General features: G+C 48.2%; 5 protein-coding genes across 5 annotated transcripts; 3 read left to right on the top strand and 2 right to left on the bottom strand.

Annotated features, from left to right (window-relative positions):
• Positions 1-1,879: 1,879 nt before the first annotated feature.
• Positions 1,880-3,253, top strand: N7533_001140 (uncharacterized protein; the record flags this gene model as incomplete). Its single annotated transcript, XM_057097790.1, has 1 exon — positions 1,880-3,253. One exon carries the CDS (start codon positions 1,880-1,882, stop codon positions 3,251-3,253), a length of 1,374 nt encoding a protein of 457 aa, XP_056966283.1.
• Positions 3,254-4,252: 999 nt separating this feature from the next.
• N7533_001139 (uncharacterized protein) lies at positions 4,253-4,736 on the top strand (the record flags this gene model as incomplete). Its single annotated transcript, XM_057097789.1, has 2 exons — positions 4,253-4,376; positions 4,441-4,736. The coding sequence occupies 2 exons, from the start codon at positions 4,253-4,255 to the stop codon at positions 4,734-4,736; spliced, it is 420 nt and encodes a 139-aa protein (XP_056966282.1).
• A 680-nt stretch (positions 4,737-5,416) lies between these two features.
• On the bottom strand, positions 5,417-7,831 carry N7533_001138 (uncharacterized protein; the record flags this gene model as incomplete). Its single annotated transcript, XM_057097788.1, has 3 exons — positions 5,417-6,305; positions 6,360-7,073; positions 7,140-7,831. The coding sequence occupies 3 exons, from the start codon at positions 7,829-7,831 to the stop codon at positions 5,417-5,419; spliced, it is 2,295 nt and encodes a 764-aa protein (XP_056966281.1).
• A 2,243-nt stretch (positions 7,832-10,074) lies between these two features.
• N7533_001137 (acetate uptake transporter family protein) lies at positions 10,075-11,063 on the top strand (the record flags this gene model as incomplete). The annotated part of the gene is made up of 3 exons (XM_057097787.1): positions 10,075-10,448; positions 10,524-10,683; positions 10,746-11,063. The coding sequence occupies 3 exons, from the start codon at positions 10,075-10,077 to the stop codon at positions 11,061-11,063; spliced, it is 852 nt and encodes a 283-aa protein (XP_056966280.1).
• Positions 11,064-13,927: 2,864 nt separating this feature from the next.
• N7533_001136 (uncharacterized protein) lies at positions 13,928-15,325 on the bottom strand (the record flags this gene model as incomplete). The annotated part of the gene is made up of 1 exon (XM_057097786.1): positions 13,928-15,325. One exon carries the CDS (start codon positions 15,323-15,325, stop codon positions 13,928-13,930), a length of 1,398 nt encoding a protein of 465 aa, XP_056966279.1.
• Between the last annotated feature and the right edge of the window lie 515 nt (positions 15,326-15,840).

The following is a 15,840-nucleotide window of genomic DNA, read 5'->3' as shown; positions in this document are numbered from 1 at the left end:
TTTGGCAAGACCAACTTTTGAATTTCTAGCAGCGGAACCCCCCCCAAAAAGTTACTAGGATGAGCCCTTCTCAAACAGAACATCAAACATAACCTGTGTTGTTCGCCTACCGGCTATTTTGGGTGATGGGTGGTGTGGGTACCCACTCTCTGATACCCTCGACTCCTGCCTTACCACTCTCAACTCTCTCAACCCTCTTTCACATGCTTATCTCTCTTCAGCTCCCACAAGATCACCTTTCCTACCTACGACTATCACTTTCTTCCGCTTCTTTTTTTCCGCAATCCCTCTCGTTCCTTCTCACCATTCACGCGAAGTCAGTTATCAACCTCTCGATTTGACCTCGAAGGAGTTCTAATTTCAGGCATCACGGCGCATTGCTCGGCCATGGATCTCATTCTTATCTAAGACTCATATTGCACGCGTGACAATGGAGCCACCAACCATGGAAATCTCTCTGGGCGAGAGCACATACCTTTTCCACCACGTCTATCTCCCTCCAAAGCTCCCACAGTCTGATGACTACAGCGCCGACTACAAGTCTCTTTTAATCAACAGAATTATCGAGGCACTGCAGGATTTCCGAAATCGCGTTCAAGACCAAGACACGGAGAGTATTGATTCCGTTCTTGCGATGATGTCTCGCCTCCGAGGGATCTTCCACCAGGATGGTGTAATCAAGGAGACGGAACTGAAAAATGCCTTTTGGGACCTTGGTATCAAAGGTGGGCCTGGTATCTCTCAGATTCTATACTTCTTTTATGCCCGCGATCAGAACGCCGGGATGTTGATGACTGCAATCGACGATGCGATACAAGTGGAAAGCTTCGAGCTGTCTCCTCTGAATGTGGCTGTTATGGCAACCCCTGGCCGTCTCCAACGGTCGTTTCCGGGTCCAGGTCTCGAGTTGGATTACGCAACACTCGAAGAGACTGGATTTCGGGATGCCCTGGCATATACGATCGCCCGAATGAGCCGACAGTGTGTCGCAGGAACGAAGCCAAAAGTTCTCCACTTACTGCTAGCTACTAACTAAGGTTCCCAATATCCGGTTCACCTTACAGAGCCACCTTGTTACCATCAGGCGCTACCCCAAGAGGTTATCTAACGGGCTCTTGAGAGTTGGCTATAAGAGTAGGTATCATTGACCACCTGCCGTGCACCTAGTTAATCCCCATAAAAACTAGGCCTGGGAGGTACAGGGAGCCGCTGAGGCGGTACGTCTAGATTAAAAACCCACTGAGCCAGTTGCCGCTATGGAACGCCGCACAACTCCCAGAATGACACGCCTCAAATCATTTAAGCATGTGAATCAATCACTGAGTTCCTCAAATTTTGAGCGTGATTCTCCTTTCCATCACTTCCCGGAGGTCCTCTTTTCACTCATTCACCAACTCAATTTTACGTTATTGAGCATGGTCACTCCATGGAACAGAATGGGATGATTCATCGCCTTCGGGTTGGATGGCTGATTGTCCAATGTTAGCAAGATATCCTTTTAGGGCTTTGCGAGGGTATACTCACCGAGGGGTGTGCACAAGGTTTGGAGAATTACGGTTGGTTTGTTTTGGCTTTCAGTCAGGTAATCAATTCTTCCGATTGCAACACTTGAAATGAAGTGCTATTCAATACTAACCGTATGATGATATATCAAGAGAGTTTGCCTTTTTCATCCCTCCTGCTTGAAATGACGTTTTTGGCTGTGGTACAGGTTCTGTGATATAGTAACCGAAATAGCGTACTGGATTCGTAAATCGTGACTGGTCCCTCTCGAGTCGATCAGACATACTTGAGACGCAAGTTCCTTGATGAATTCGGAAGTCATCTATGGCCAGGCTTGTATTTCTTCTTAAAGCACGCACGAATTGGCCATATCAGAATGAGAACTAGTCTCTCACTTGATGCTCTGGGTCAGCACACGCTTTTATACAAGCTCTACACACAGATAAGCTGCATTTTTCCCGTTTCCCACCACTCCCGGCAGGATGATATTGTGAGAACCTTGCAGCTCGGCCTTGAAAGGCTCTCAGCGGCGTTTCCCTGGATCGCAGGAAATGTAATTTATGACGATTTGAACGAGGAGTACCGCATTGTCCCATCTGGGGCGATTCCATTGATTATTCATGACATCCAACATGATGCCTCTGCGCCGACAATGAACGGTCTTCGGAAAGCCGCATTTCCTTGCGGAATGCTAGACGAAAAAGCAATTGCTCCTTGCCTTACTATCAATGCCTCCGCGACTGATGAGGGTCTAAAAGCATGTTCCGCTCCGGTTCTTGCACTTCAGGCAAACTTCATCACGGATGGACTCATCTTAACAATTGTGGCACAACACAATGTCACGGACATGACGGGTCAAGACCATATAATTGCCCTGTTATCAAAGGCATGCCATGGCATCCCATTTACAGAGCAGGAGGAAGCTGTCGGCATGATGGACCGGAGCAGGGTTATACCATTATTACCAGAGAGTTACGATATCTGGAATCCCGGCCCGGAGCTCGACTTCCAAGTTCATAAGCCCCGACAAACTGAATCTGCAGCTTCAACTGATTCCGATCTCCCGGCCGCCACCTGGGCATGCGTAAATTTCCCCAAATCCTCTCTGGAACAACTCAAGTCCTGGGCAACAATGATAAAAGATTCCTCAGTACCATTTGTGTCCACAGATGACACCATGTGCGCATTCCTTTGGAAGTGTATATCCCGAGTCCGTCTATCACGGCTTGATCCAAAGCTTATATCCACGATCTCACGCGCGGTCGATATCAGGGACCGGATGGGTGTTCCCAGCTCCTATCTCGGGATGTTACAAAGTCTGACATTTGCCAGGCGGTCTCTTCAACAAGTAGTCGACGAACCTCTTGGGACTATAGCTTCATATCTCCGCTCCCTGCTCGATCCAGATGTGATAGATCTGGTTTACCAAGCGCGTGCTTTCAACACATTCGTCGCTCGCGCGGGGGAGAAAAAGTGCACTGCTTCTTTCACGGCCAATATGAGCCCTACATCTGACCTTATGACAAGCTCGTGGTCGAAGATTCGATGTTATGAGTACGATTTCAATCTTGGGCTGGGGAAACCGGAAGCAGTTCGGAGACCAGGTTTCTCCGCCTTTGAATGTTTAGTCTACTTCATGCCCCGATCTCCGAAGGGTGAACTGATAGTTCAAATTTGTCTTCGGGATGAGGATTGGGATCGCCTGAAGGAGGATGAAGAGTTCACCACGTTTGCTCGGTATATCGGATAGTAGCGGCTGAGCTCCATGATATCGAAATATTGCGAACAGGCGTGTGTTTGCATTATCCCGCGTATCCTAGTATTTTAGCTCTTCAAAAGTCCTTCACCTTTCGTCAAATCAGGGCTTCTGTAATAATGGGGGGAGGGGGTTAGTAAATTATTTATTTCTCGGTATTTAACTGGGTTGGGTTTAGTCTAACTCTGACTGTGGCGACAAGACTCGCATATTCGCGTAGTGTGACAGCCTGCATGAGGGGCACGCCATTCATTTTCCAAGTGCCGCGATACCTGGAATTTACATTGAGAATCTCTTTTCTACAAAATCAAAAGATGGCTAGAATGATGCCTTGACCCTTTTCTCTCGTAAAAGCGCGGGGTAAACCTTGGAAGCAACAACCTCATCCAGTCGCTTCACGAGACTCATCCACAACCGGCGAACAGACACCCCCGCCGCATCGGACCTAATACCTTTGGCTGGTAAAAACTAAGATCCTTGGTAGCACGGGTCGCTTAAACCACTGGAGTGATGGAAATCACGCATGGCACCTCTAGTCTCATAATGTTCGGAATTACTGGGATTACCGGGATTGCAGGAATAAAAGAAATTGATATGGCGGGAAGGGGGGGCCAGACAGCAAAGCAACCCCTTGTCGGATCGAGGTAAGTGTGAACTGACTAGAAATAGTTGAGGTACACTAGAACTGCCAGTACTAGCGATCCCTTATCTCGGGAAACGCGTGGCGCAGGGCTGCGCACAGAAGTTCGAGACCGAGTCTAAGACAGCGACCGGTGGCGAATTATTGCACGCACGACGGCATATCCGGTCCCAACGAGCCAGTCAGACTATACTCAACCTAGTATGGCCTTTAAGACTGGGGAAGAGTTGCTTTTCCTTTCTCCTTCGCTATAAATGTAGGAAAGTTTTCCAAGCTTGTATCTAAACTTGTTTCGCGCATATAACTCAACTGACCCTCCAAGGCAAAATAATCATATCCCTACCTAAGTAGCCATGGACGAGATCGTCGAATTTGTTCCTCTTCTGGGCTTCCAGCGATACAGACCGTACTTCGATGATACTCCATTGCCATCAAGAAAGCCGGATCAGAAACCAACCACAATACTTGACACAACAAGTAAGCTTCCGCCATTGGAGGCATCATCTTATAAATAGATGAAATTATTGACAACCCATTATAGCCCAGCAAATACCAGAATCAACACGAGTGTTGAACATAAACCTCGGTGATGGGCTTGGGGATGATTTAGATGATGGACCAGTCATTTTCCGCAGCGTTTCTCAAAGACGGAGTGGCCATTCAAACGACTTGGAGGTTATGAAAGCCGATGGGCCAGTTGCGCTCGATGGTGTATCCCGACAAAGCAGCGGTCATTCAAATGAGACCACGACTACCGATGATCAAGGACGCAAGAAGCGTTCCATGAGTCGATTGTTTTCTTGGCATAGGCATCGTCGGGAAAGAGCCTCTAGCTGATCTTGTTCATCCAAATTTATGAATACCCCTTTGACTGTTTGCAATGTACTTGACTTTCTTCCGAAATACCTAGATACCCGTCATCGACTTCGTGGTGGTTCAAGTTCATCTGCTCACATATTCCCCAAGCCGTCTGCTATTCTTCCTTATTAGTACTAACCAGTTAATGGCCGTTGCCTATGTGTGCCTACTGGTAGTAGTCACTATTAACTACCCAGCTATCATCTCTTCGTATATGAAAGCTAGTACTTAGTAGTCATCAGCCGATCGACATTTTGCATGAGCAAGTTAGACGGCCGCTACTAGGACGCTACGGTATCTCTGTTGCACCTGACATTGGCATAAGGAGACTCTTTGATTCTCAGGTTCTCCATGGACGAGATAAATGAATGATGATGAGTACTAGAAAAACAGGAAACGAAAGAGTGACTTCGAGTCAAGAAACCATACCTTCAACTCCATACCTTCAAATTCATACCCTCAACTTCCTACCTTCAACTTCCTACCTTTAACTCCATACCTTTAACTCCATACCTTTAACTCCATACCTTCAATTTCATACCTTCAACTTCATACCTACAACCTCATACCCTCAACTTCCTACCTTCAACTTCATATCGGAGATCCAAAGAGAAATTACACTATCAAAAAGCACAGAACAGGCTAAAAGACCGAACCAATCAAAGACGCATCTTTCTGCATGTTGAGCGGAAGGTCTGTTCCTCACCCACGATCATCTTGTAGAACAACATCGCATATTCCCTGGCAGCGCGTTCAAGATGAGGAGCCTTGAGACGATAGCATCGTGCGAGAATCAACCAGCACTTGACAAGGCGATAGTCTAGCATGCCCCATCTTCTGATGAGGAGTGGGCCAGAGTCTAGTTGATTCTCAGTCGAAATTGCTCCAGTAATGATATAGCCGAAACTCGTGAAGCATTCCAATGCCAGACCGGCGGCATTGTAGGGCAAACCACCCTCATCGAAAATCTGAGTGATAGCATATTTGATCTCAAAGACAGACAGGCGTGGGAGAGAAGGATCAGAGTCCTTGTAGGTCGCAAGGAGGGTGCTCAGTTTGAGCATGAGATCACGAACTTCGACCTTGCCTTGCCTTTCAACAAACACAATTTCAATGAACGACCGCAAATCAACGAGGACCGCCTCTCTCAGTCTGAGAACTCGTTCATCAGTGGAATCAATGCTTGAGCAGAGGTCGCAAGTGCAAGAAAAGCCACGATCTTCAAATGGGTTCCACGTAGAGGCCTTAAGAAAATCAGTAGCACGCTCGCGATACCGAATGAGAATTTCTGTTCCAGCGGGGATATCCTTTGTCGCCCGCATGATGAGTAGATCTCCAATGAAGCTATGCTGCGCGTTGTGTAAACAGGAGTGATTGGCAAAGGATGCCATCCGCCAAACTCCGCAAGGGGGTTCCTGAGCTACTTCGAAGTCACTTCTTTCTTCTTCAAACAGACCCTGGCCGGGCGCACTGCGACGCATATAGGAATCACGTGTGGAAGTGTCCGAGTGCAACATATTGTGCAGCATGACCTTGTGAACAAGAAACCTGGGCGAAAATATTAGAAACACGACGTGGATTTTCAAGACTAGGCACACTTACGAATCGACAAGAGCTTCGCCATCATCAGTGCGGAACGAGGGGAGCGTGCTCTTGTAAGTATCATGGTACATATTCATAAAGTTCCCCATCCACGATGGCTTCAAGCAAAGCTCTCGTACCATCTCGTTAACTAGTTCAACTCTTGCCAGTGGCATGGCTGTTGCTCTATCCATCCCCACGCGATATCCACGACAAATCATTCTATTGCTCGCATCCTGCTCAGAGAAGTATGCCATGGCCTTCTCACAAAGAAGTAGATCACCTGCCTTGATGTCGTGAGTGCTGAAAAGCCCTCTGCCCGTGACACTCGCAGGCCTCACCTCAATCGGACCAATGTATGTGGCGTATTCCAGTCGGACGATTTTTCTGGCTAAAGCCTTGTTTTGTATCTCTCTAAACGAATACATGCCTCTTTTCTCTTCGAGGCAGCGCTTAATGGACTCCGACAACATCCGACTTGCCTGGAGATTCTTCGGGAATTTCTTGCAGAGAATGGTGAGAGCCTGACTACTGTCCCTGTATCGGCGAAGGTCGTAAAGGGTTCGGGCTTTGCGGTAGAGTGCTGCGTCGTAGGATTTCATGTCAGGGGCGAGGTTTGCTAGGTCCATTTCGGCCTTCTCAAACTTTCCAAGCTTGTACAGAGCTTGTGCCCGGTGGTATTTCATTGTTTGAATGCTTTCCGGGGTTAATGGGTACTCCAGAGCCTTTGAGTAACTGGTAGAGGTTAGCCAATGAGACGCAACATGAAATCCTGGGGGGAAACAGGTTGCTGGTGCATACCATTCAACTGCTTGGGCATAGAGACCACTTTTGTATAGCTCGCTTGCTACGCCCTTCCACTGGTCCACCGTTCGGTTGTCGTTGGTCGACTTTTTCCACATGACTGGCAGATCCTCGTTGTATCTGGAAATGCACTTCAGATCGGAAGCATGGTCAACTCGAATACCAACTTCTCCCCACCCGACGAGTTCCACCAGGGGCTCCTTGACGACAAAGGCCGAATAGATCTCCAGTCCTTCATTACCTGGAAGAGAGGTTTGGTTGAACAGCTGTACCGGAATCGCTCGTTGATGCTCGTCCTCAGCGATGGCAAAAACAGTCCCCGTTTTTTCAAGGCTGGTTATCAGTCTCAAGAAAATGTACTTCCCTTCATGGCGAGTGTTGTAACAAAGCTTGCTGATAGTAATCTTGGCTAACAAAGACATCGGCTTGGTACAAGGCTCATAGGGTGTTGTCTCAAAGGTCAGTTGAACGAGTTTGCCTTTGATGTTGCTAGAAGCATTGTGCATCACATAGCAATCGATTAGCTCCTTCATGGAAACTTCACCAATTGGCTTGCCTGTCAGAGCCTGCACTGCGTTGAGGATCTCTGCCATGTGAGTCATTCCATCAGTGAAATGGTCCAGTGGGAAGAATGACTGGTATGACTCGAATGTAGACAGAAGCCCGGTGTTCGTGGGATTAGTTCTCATGATGGCAGTCTCAGATGTACTGGTGATTAGAACAAAGCAACGGGTTGGATGGGGGTGTTGAAGGCTTGGAGTAAGGGAAGACGATACCGCGACTCTTTGGAAATGATTGGAAGTTACCGTGAATGTGAACGGCAGCAGGGACTGTGATTGATCCGGAGGAAGGCACGACGGGAGGCACGACGGGACAGCTAAACTATCTTGTAATGCTTAATTTATTGTTTAATTCCATGCTTGTTATTTTTAGAAATTTTCAGTATTTATAGAACTGGATCTGCCAGTATCATGGCCGGGTATATGGGTTAGTTCAAGTTTCATAGAAATCCTAGTAGCATTCAGTACAATTCTCAGGTTGCAAGAGATTTCCAGTACCTGTGTCATTCTTTCTTGTTTCGATTGCCGATGGAGTTAGATACTACTAGTAGGTACCTAGGGACTAACTAGTTAGTTGCTTATGATAGTGGCTACCTTATCTCAGCCTGAGGCCGTAATTCTGTCGCTTCATTATCAGAATGCTTTTAGAGTTGTAGAAAATCCATGATGCATTGCAGGTCTTTTGGATCTTCGACCATTTCGATCTAGCCAAGTTCTCAGTCAATGGCGTTCTTCATGTAGCGATGACCGCTCTTTCGCATCTCTGCACATTTCTTCGGCATTTGGAGAAGCAACTGGAAGTCTTAAGTACTATCTTACTAAAAATATCATTCGACGAGTATATTGTCTCCGTAAAACCCATGTGATCCCCGGTATCGAAGTTCGTCCCCATCCAATAACCTTCAAGTTGAAAACCGAACACTGTCAACTCGAGAGCAACTACTTCTGGCCCTTGGCCTCCAGGGCTACAGGAGAAAGGAGTATTTAGTTGAGCCTTGAGTTCTAGTTCCAGATGGGCGGGTTCAATCATCCACAAAATTAATCTTATCGACACCGTGACCCTGGACGTGGAGACATAACCCACTTTTTATGCAAATCCCTGTTCGGAGTAAACTAAGTCTAATTTTCCCCATCCAATACTAGTACTATGTTGAAGATTGCATGCGCCAGTATCAAGCCTTTTCCGAGGTTGCAAACGCGCAATGGTCAAGCATATTCTTCAACATAATATAGGAAGCCAAGTCCAAGATGGTACTAGTAAAACCCCTCGAAACATTTCTCCCATCGGGCCAAGCTTCCCAATAGCGACTGATCGTATAGTTCAGAGCGAACGCCGATTGGCTCGGTGTCAACGGTGCCATGGGGTCCTGTGGGGCTCGTCCCCTTTTTGCGGAGTGCGCCGGCCTCCGCAAATTCCGTCCAACCTCAACTCACAACAAGTTTCAATGATGAATTTGAAAACTACAATACGCAAAGAAAGAGGTCAATGTTGATGCATTCAAGTCCCTGGTGACTCGCAATTGGGTCATAGCCAGGGCTGAACTCAAGTTTTATGCGCGAACTCTGCAGGGAGTTGAGTGTTTTGGTCATGTTGGAAAAGAGGACTCGGAGAATTTAGGGAAATTACGTCAAAAATTCTCTTTTTAAGATCAGCGCGTGTATGAGCGCGCCCATATCCCGTATCTTTCAGTCCAGAGAGCGGATGATCCTTTGTCCTCGCAACAACTTGGTCCTTCGGGAAACGCATGCCTCAAGGGTATTCACCCTTTTTGTCCAGAATCAAGCCTTCAACATTGTCAAATGACAGTCAAGAGTCTGCACGATCAATCGAAGATTTCAATAAATCTAGTGATGCATGTCATAGTGGTGGTCTACAATGGTCTAGCCCACCTTTCCTAGGCGAGGGTCTTTCCATTCGTCAATCTGTCCGATATGCTTCGAGGTCGTCGCGGCCTTACCCGCGGCCTAGCTTTCTTTAGTTCAATCCCTGGTATCCGGGACCTATCATAGTGAAGATTTCCCTTGTTCTGGTGGGTCATCTCCGGAAAACATACTCGCTAGCTTCAACTAACCATTTCAAGCTGCGCACATGACGCTATCCCCGGGCCTCGCCGTTTTCCTTTACACATATGATGAAGTCCTTGCGCTTTAGTGGCAAAATCTGGTTTTTTTCCAGCGTTGGGCACGAAAATAGCACTAGTGAGGTCTATGTCCTTGGGTAGATATTTACCAAGAAATGCCCGGGTCTACTAGTGATATCTCTATATTCTTCAACCTCAACTACATTCGCGTTTCCCCTTTTGGCCATTTCCATTAATCATATTCTAGCCCAGCGTTTACTTACCTGTTTGTTTTCGAGGAATATCTTATTAATGGAGCAGATCATTAACGTCGCGGAGCTGAAACAGCCCCAGACTGATACCAAAGCATTCAGTCAGACGTGTTTGGACAGTCAGAGCCCAACACCCGTGGGCTCACAAACCGGCCATGACTATTCTCTTGTCCATCCCCATACCCGCCCCCATTCCCCAGAATATCACCAAATGCCCCCACCTCGTGACCAAGCTCCTCCACCCTCGGAGGTCCGCAAATTTGGCAATCCAGCTCCTCTCGGCCTCTGTGGATTTGCCCTGACGGCATTCCTTTCAAATGGCATGAGTGTCTTTGCCGGGGTGCCAGTCGCGGGTGAAAATGTTTCTTCGGCACTCGCGTACGGAGGCATCATCCAAGTGCTTGTCGGAATGTGGTATGTCACCTTTGAGTCTCGTTGACCGCATGCATGACCTCCCTTGACCCATTGGCCGTGAAATAACATTCGCAGGGAAATGGCTCTTGGAAATACATTTGGCGCTACATCTTTCTGCTCCTATGGTGCATACTGGATTTCCTTCGCTCTGCTTAATTTCGATGGAACCAAAGTCACAGCACAAACTGTCACTCAGGTTTGCCAGAGTGAGATGCTGATGGGGCTCTTCATGATTGTAAGCAAGCCCTGCGACGAAAATGAGCTGAATTGGACAATTACTAACAACTGTCATTCCAGGCATGGTTCATCTTCACCACAATTATGCTTCTGTGCACACTCAAATCGAGTCTTGCCATGTTTCTATTATTCTTCTTCCTCGACATGAACTACCTCCTACTGGGAATCGCAAACCTCCAATGCGGCGCTACGGGCGAAATAATGGCCACGGTGCAAAAGGCCGGTGGAATTTTCGGCCTCTTGGCTGCCTTTGCAGCTTGGTATAATGCATTCGCTGGTATTTTCGACAAGAGCAATGGTTTTTTCACTGTCCCGCTTGGTCACTTCCCCTGGTCGCCACTTATTCACGCCCATCAGTCCAAGTTCAAGGAAGTGTGATAATGCGGCTCGCCGCGGGCACCAAAACGCCCATCAAAAGCACTCTTATTCACACGCCGTTTCAATTCAGAAACAGATCAATATGATTCTCCCATCTGTTCACACGCAACGCTTGTCATCAGGACTTTGCCCCAGGCACTAGCCTTCCGCCACCATTTGGTCCGTCGTGGCTAGTCTTCGGCAATTGAAATGTACCATCGAATGGCCCGTGGACCTTGGAGAAATCCCATGCCATCCACCACGGGCGCCAAGATCTTGAGCTTCATGTCCTTCTTCAATCCCAGCACCCTTGCTGGTTTATAAAAATGGCGTGACTGGGCCGCCGAGGTGGAAGCGATGATTATTTGCAGTTCTGATTCTTTCTCCACGTTGTAGCAAATAGCCACAAGCGAATCACTATATAATAATTACTCAATTTGGATCAATCCATTTCTTAAAGGACAATACGTGTCTTTTCATAAACAAGTAGGGACGCTAATATAAACTTTAACGGGGAGTTTTAAGTTGCATCGCTAAGCAAACTGACGAGCCCACTTTGGCGAATAGTATGCACCGCAAAACAAGCAAAATCGAGTCCAATTTCTGGCGATCTGCTTCAAGATCTACATAGAAAGGGGGAATTAAATCTAGTACGATGAAAATGGTAAGATATTTCCGTTATCTGATCTAAATCAGTGCCCATCCCATCTCCACAGTAGATCAGCACTCCCCACCAAACAACACGCTACCATGACTAGGCCCAGTCCCATATACACACGAACTCTACTCTACTAGATCCCTCAAACGAGTCACAGCCATTTATATTCTACGATCTGCCCATCATCTCGCCGTCGCTTAACCTAGCCAATATTACACGCCTCCCGGCTAACACGGGCCTAGGCTCACGATGGCACTTTGCCGCCCTGGCTCGCTTATGTGGATTAACTATTTCAAATCATCCTTATTTAAATTGCAATTGCGCTTCAGCCAGCCACTGAGCCACAGATAAGCTGAGTGATCTCGGCGAGGCCGAGTTGGACTGAGTTGAGCCACGTTGTTGACATGACGCTAGCATCCTCATCCATCCTTCTAGATCGGCCGACGACACAACCCCGGTCCCCACCCTTTAATATCCGTTCCCATAGTGATTTGTTTATCCTGTCTAATCTCGCCAAGGTAGATGCCACCTAGGTCTTCCTAGCCTTAGGTCAAATCGGTCTACCCGCCTTATACTTCATCGCGATTACATGCATGGTCTAGAATCGATTCTAGCGAAATCGGGCACGATTGGGCAAGTAGAATATAGGATTTTAGGCGAGTGAGAGGGGGAAAGGGGAGTGAGAGATAAAATAATGTTGGGTATGTGATTGGGAGTAAAGTCGTTGTCCTGGAGCTGCACTGGCAGTTTAGGAGGTCAACAAGACCGCGAATATTGTAATTTGTATTCTTTTTATACAGGCCTCCAGGTTTTGTTTATCAGAATTGGTATTTCACCTTCTAATACCTAGGTACTTGATATCAACTTTCGAGCGAAGCTTCACCTCTATCTTAACCACTGGCACTGGCAATGGCACTGGCACTCTCCATCTTCATCTTGACACCGCCCATCTAATATCCATCCACGCACGCATCCCAATCAAGAAACCCCAACGATAGGCCAACGATTTCCAGCCCAAATCAATAGCATCTGCAAGCGATCCACTACATGCATGAATAGCGCACTCCGTACATATGTATGTAAATATCTGCCCGAGGGTGATCCGATCGACATAAAGTCGGTGACAGAACTTTGAAGTCGACGTACCAGATGTATGTAGTCAGGTACAGGTACAGGAACAGGTAGGTACGTGCAGTCGGCAGTGGAGTACATGACTAGCATTCAGTAGCACCGTGACCGATCTACATGTACTGTACCTGCTGCCAGTGCCACCAGGTACATAATACTTCGTACAGGCCTAAGATATTACGTATCCCAAGATGCACGGGCTACATCTTCCTGACAGTCGCAGAAAGTCTACATACTGTATGTAGGCAAGGCAACCCGCATATGATACGATCCGAGCACGACCCAACCTTGATCAAAAGGATTAAGTGAGGTATGGCATTACGATCGACACCGCTCTTTTCACCGATAGTCTGCCGTTCGACACTGACGCAGGGGAGAGGGGGACAGAGGGGGGGATTTGCATTACCCCGCCCTCCTCAGGGCTTGATCCTTAAATCGGTGGCGATGCTTGCGTTGGTCGGTGAGATTGGATTGGTGCGGAGGTTAGGAGGTTAGAGGGTACTTACAGAGGGTGCCATGCACATGTAGGCGGTTGTTGAATGAGGCTGGATGGATGCGAGGATTTGCGGCATGTAATGCGGGTGAGCATTGCATGATCTAGTGGCTGGTTCAAGTTCATATAATGTGTTTGTTTTAGGTTACCTCACTGGTGAAGAAGTGGTTTTCTGGCAAGAGAAGTGTTTTTTCTTGTTTCAATTGAAATGGCCAAAAAAGAACCAAAAAAAGAAATATCCGATTGGATCCAACCTGCAAGGTATCAAAAGTCTCTGAGACTGAAATGTTTCCTCCTTTCCCGACGCCGCGGGTTATGCTACCTAACCAAAAAAAAAAAAAAAAAAAAGAAAAAGCCAATGCCAAGTACCGATTCAAAGAACGCGAGATGAGATGCTATATATGGGAATAGAAAGGACAGAAGGCAAAGTAGTAAAGAAATATGAGGGAATGTCCAAAACGCTTTCCAGAGCTTCAATGAAAGATGTGTCGTAAGATCGTAAAACCAGCCAAGCTGAATACCAAGACTCCAAATTAATAAAAAAATATAACACAGCAAAGAAAGATAGAAGGAAGGACTAGGCGGGATACCGAAGCTGAGACCCAATCACAGCCATGGATCTGCCTGCGAACACGTATGCGGATTGACCGGTCCAACCAATTTGATCTGCGACTTGAGCAGTTCACGGCGCCGTTCATCCTTGGACTCGGACATTTTTTTCTTCGCGCCATCGAATGCAAAGAACATATGACTAGTCCCATCCTGCAAGGCGCGAACTGCATCACGGGTATTCTGCTGCAATTGCGTCTTGAGTGGCGGGGAGAGGGGCGGGGTTGGGTTGGTGTAGACGAGATGAGAAGCAGACCGGGACGCCGCAGGTTGCTTGGCATTATTGCGCTTCTTGGATTTCTTGGGTGTTTCCCAAATGGCGGAGCCGTATTTCTGGTACGGGGACATGGGTACTGCGAGTTGTTTCTGGCGCGGAGAGCGGGGGCTGTCGGGCATTTCGCTGGCGCTGGAACTGGCCATGGTGTGTAATGATAGTGCCCGCAGTTGCATGTTAACATCGAGTGAGGAAGAGTCTAGCGGTTTCACACTGAGGCCTCTCCTTTGCTGGAGCGAGGTCGGCTGGGCTGTTGACGGGCGTTGTGGCTCTTTGGCCTTGGGGGTATCGGGTGAATCGCGGGAAAGTGTACGGTGAACATATGTCTTGAAGGACTCGCGAGCCTGCGCTAGTCCTCCCATTCCCGGCCTATCCAGCGAATTCCAACGCTTCCTCCTCGTAGAGAGACCCAGACGACCTTCCTTCTTGCGAGTCTTTCCATTTCGGAGGCTGGGACTCACGCGTCCGCTGGCAGCTGTGGCGGGCAGCGACCCGGGAGTTGCCAGCTCCGGGAAGAAGTCCCATTTCTTCTCACGGAAGTAGTGGTTGGTGCCTGGTCGAGTAGCTTGGGGTTGGGTCTGGGTCTGGGTCTGCGACCACTGTGAGGGGCGACCGTACTGAGTATCGGAGTTGGAGTTGGAGGTGAGGGCGGAGATGTTGGACTGTGACGAGTCCGTGCGCGGAGGAAGGGGACGTTGTGGAGCGACGATCGCATCCAAGGGATCAGCGGGGGTCGGATGATCGGCCAGGTCGAAGTCGTCGGAGCCAGAACTGACGAAGATGGGGTAACTTTCGGTTGAGTAGCGTGGTTCACTGGGGCTGGCGAGGCTATCGACGGTGCTGTTGTCGTCGTCGTCGTCATCGCTGTCAGAGTCGCTCCACATACCGGAGTACTCGGGCTCGGGCTCGTCAAAGGGCATTGCGGGGAGAGGTTTGTTGAGGAAGAGGTTGGAACGAGTCGGGGTAGTCGGTGTATATGTGAATGGAGTAAATGGGGTATATGATGTGAATGGGGATTTCTCCAGTCTTGGAGGGATAACTCTTTCTAAGCCCTCAAGCGATCGTGAAGGTCGAACTGGGGGAGCCATGCGGTAGATGTCGAGGGAGGTGGGAGAGAGCATGATGTGCTCTGAAGAGGAGAGCTAAATGCACAACATGGAGGAACAAAGAACTCGAGGGACAAAGGCCGAGTACTAAATATAAGCTGATGATGTAGTGGTACAAAGCAAGGCCAGCCACAGGCCTCGCTAGCCAGGAACCACGATAAGAAAGTAATGCAGGCAAGGCAAAAGCCAAAGCCAAAGACAAAAGAGTCAAAGGAAGCGATCGGCGCACGGACGCAATGCGAGGGCTGCAAGGGCTGCAAGGGCTGAAATGACGAGTAGATTGGGGGTAGAGTAGAGTGGGGAGTGTAAAGGGGAGAGAGAGAGAGAAGAGGGGAGAGATAGCGAAGGGAGTCCCTACTAATACTCTCTCTACAGTGCAGTGTAGTGTAGTGTATGTGGTGTTTACTGTATGTATGCCCAGGTACCTGACCCCTGCCCTACCTGTAACTACCTACCCTACTCCGTACTGTACTCTGCATATTGACAACTGGCCCACGGCAACAGACTTCATTTCCTCTCTAACTACTTCC

This window comes from Penicillium manginii (assembly GCF_028828005.1).
Source record: "Penicillium manginii strain IBT 31320 chromosome Unknown utg000001l:1.0-3466041.0:1.0-3467806.0, whole genome shotgun sequence".
NCBI classification, from domain to species: Eukaryota; Fungi; Ascomycota; class Eurotiomycetes; order Eurotiales; family Aspergillaceae; genus Penicillium; species Penicillium manginii.
Note: the sequence above shows the minus strand (reverse complement) of the source record. Positions and strands in the feature narration are given on the sequence as shown.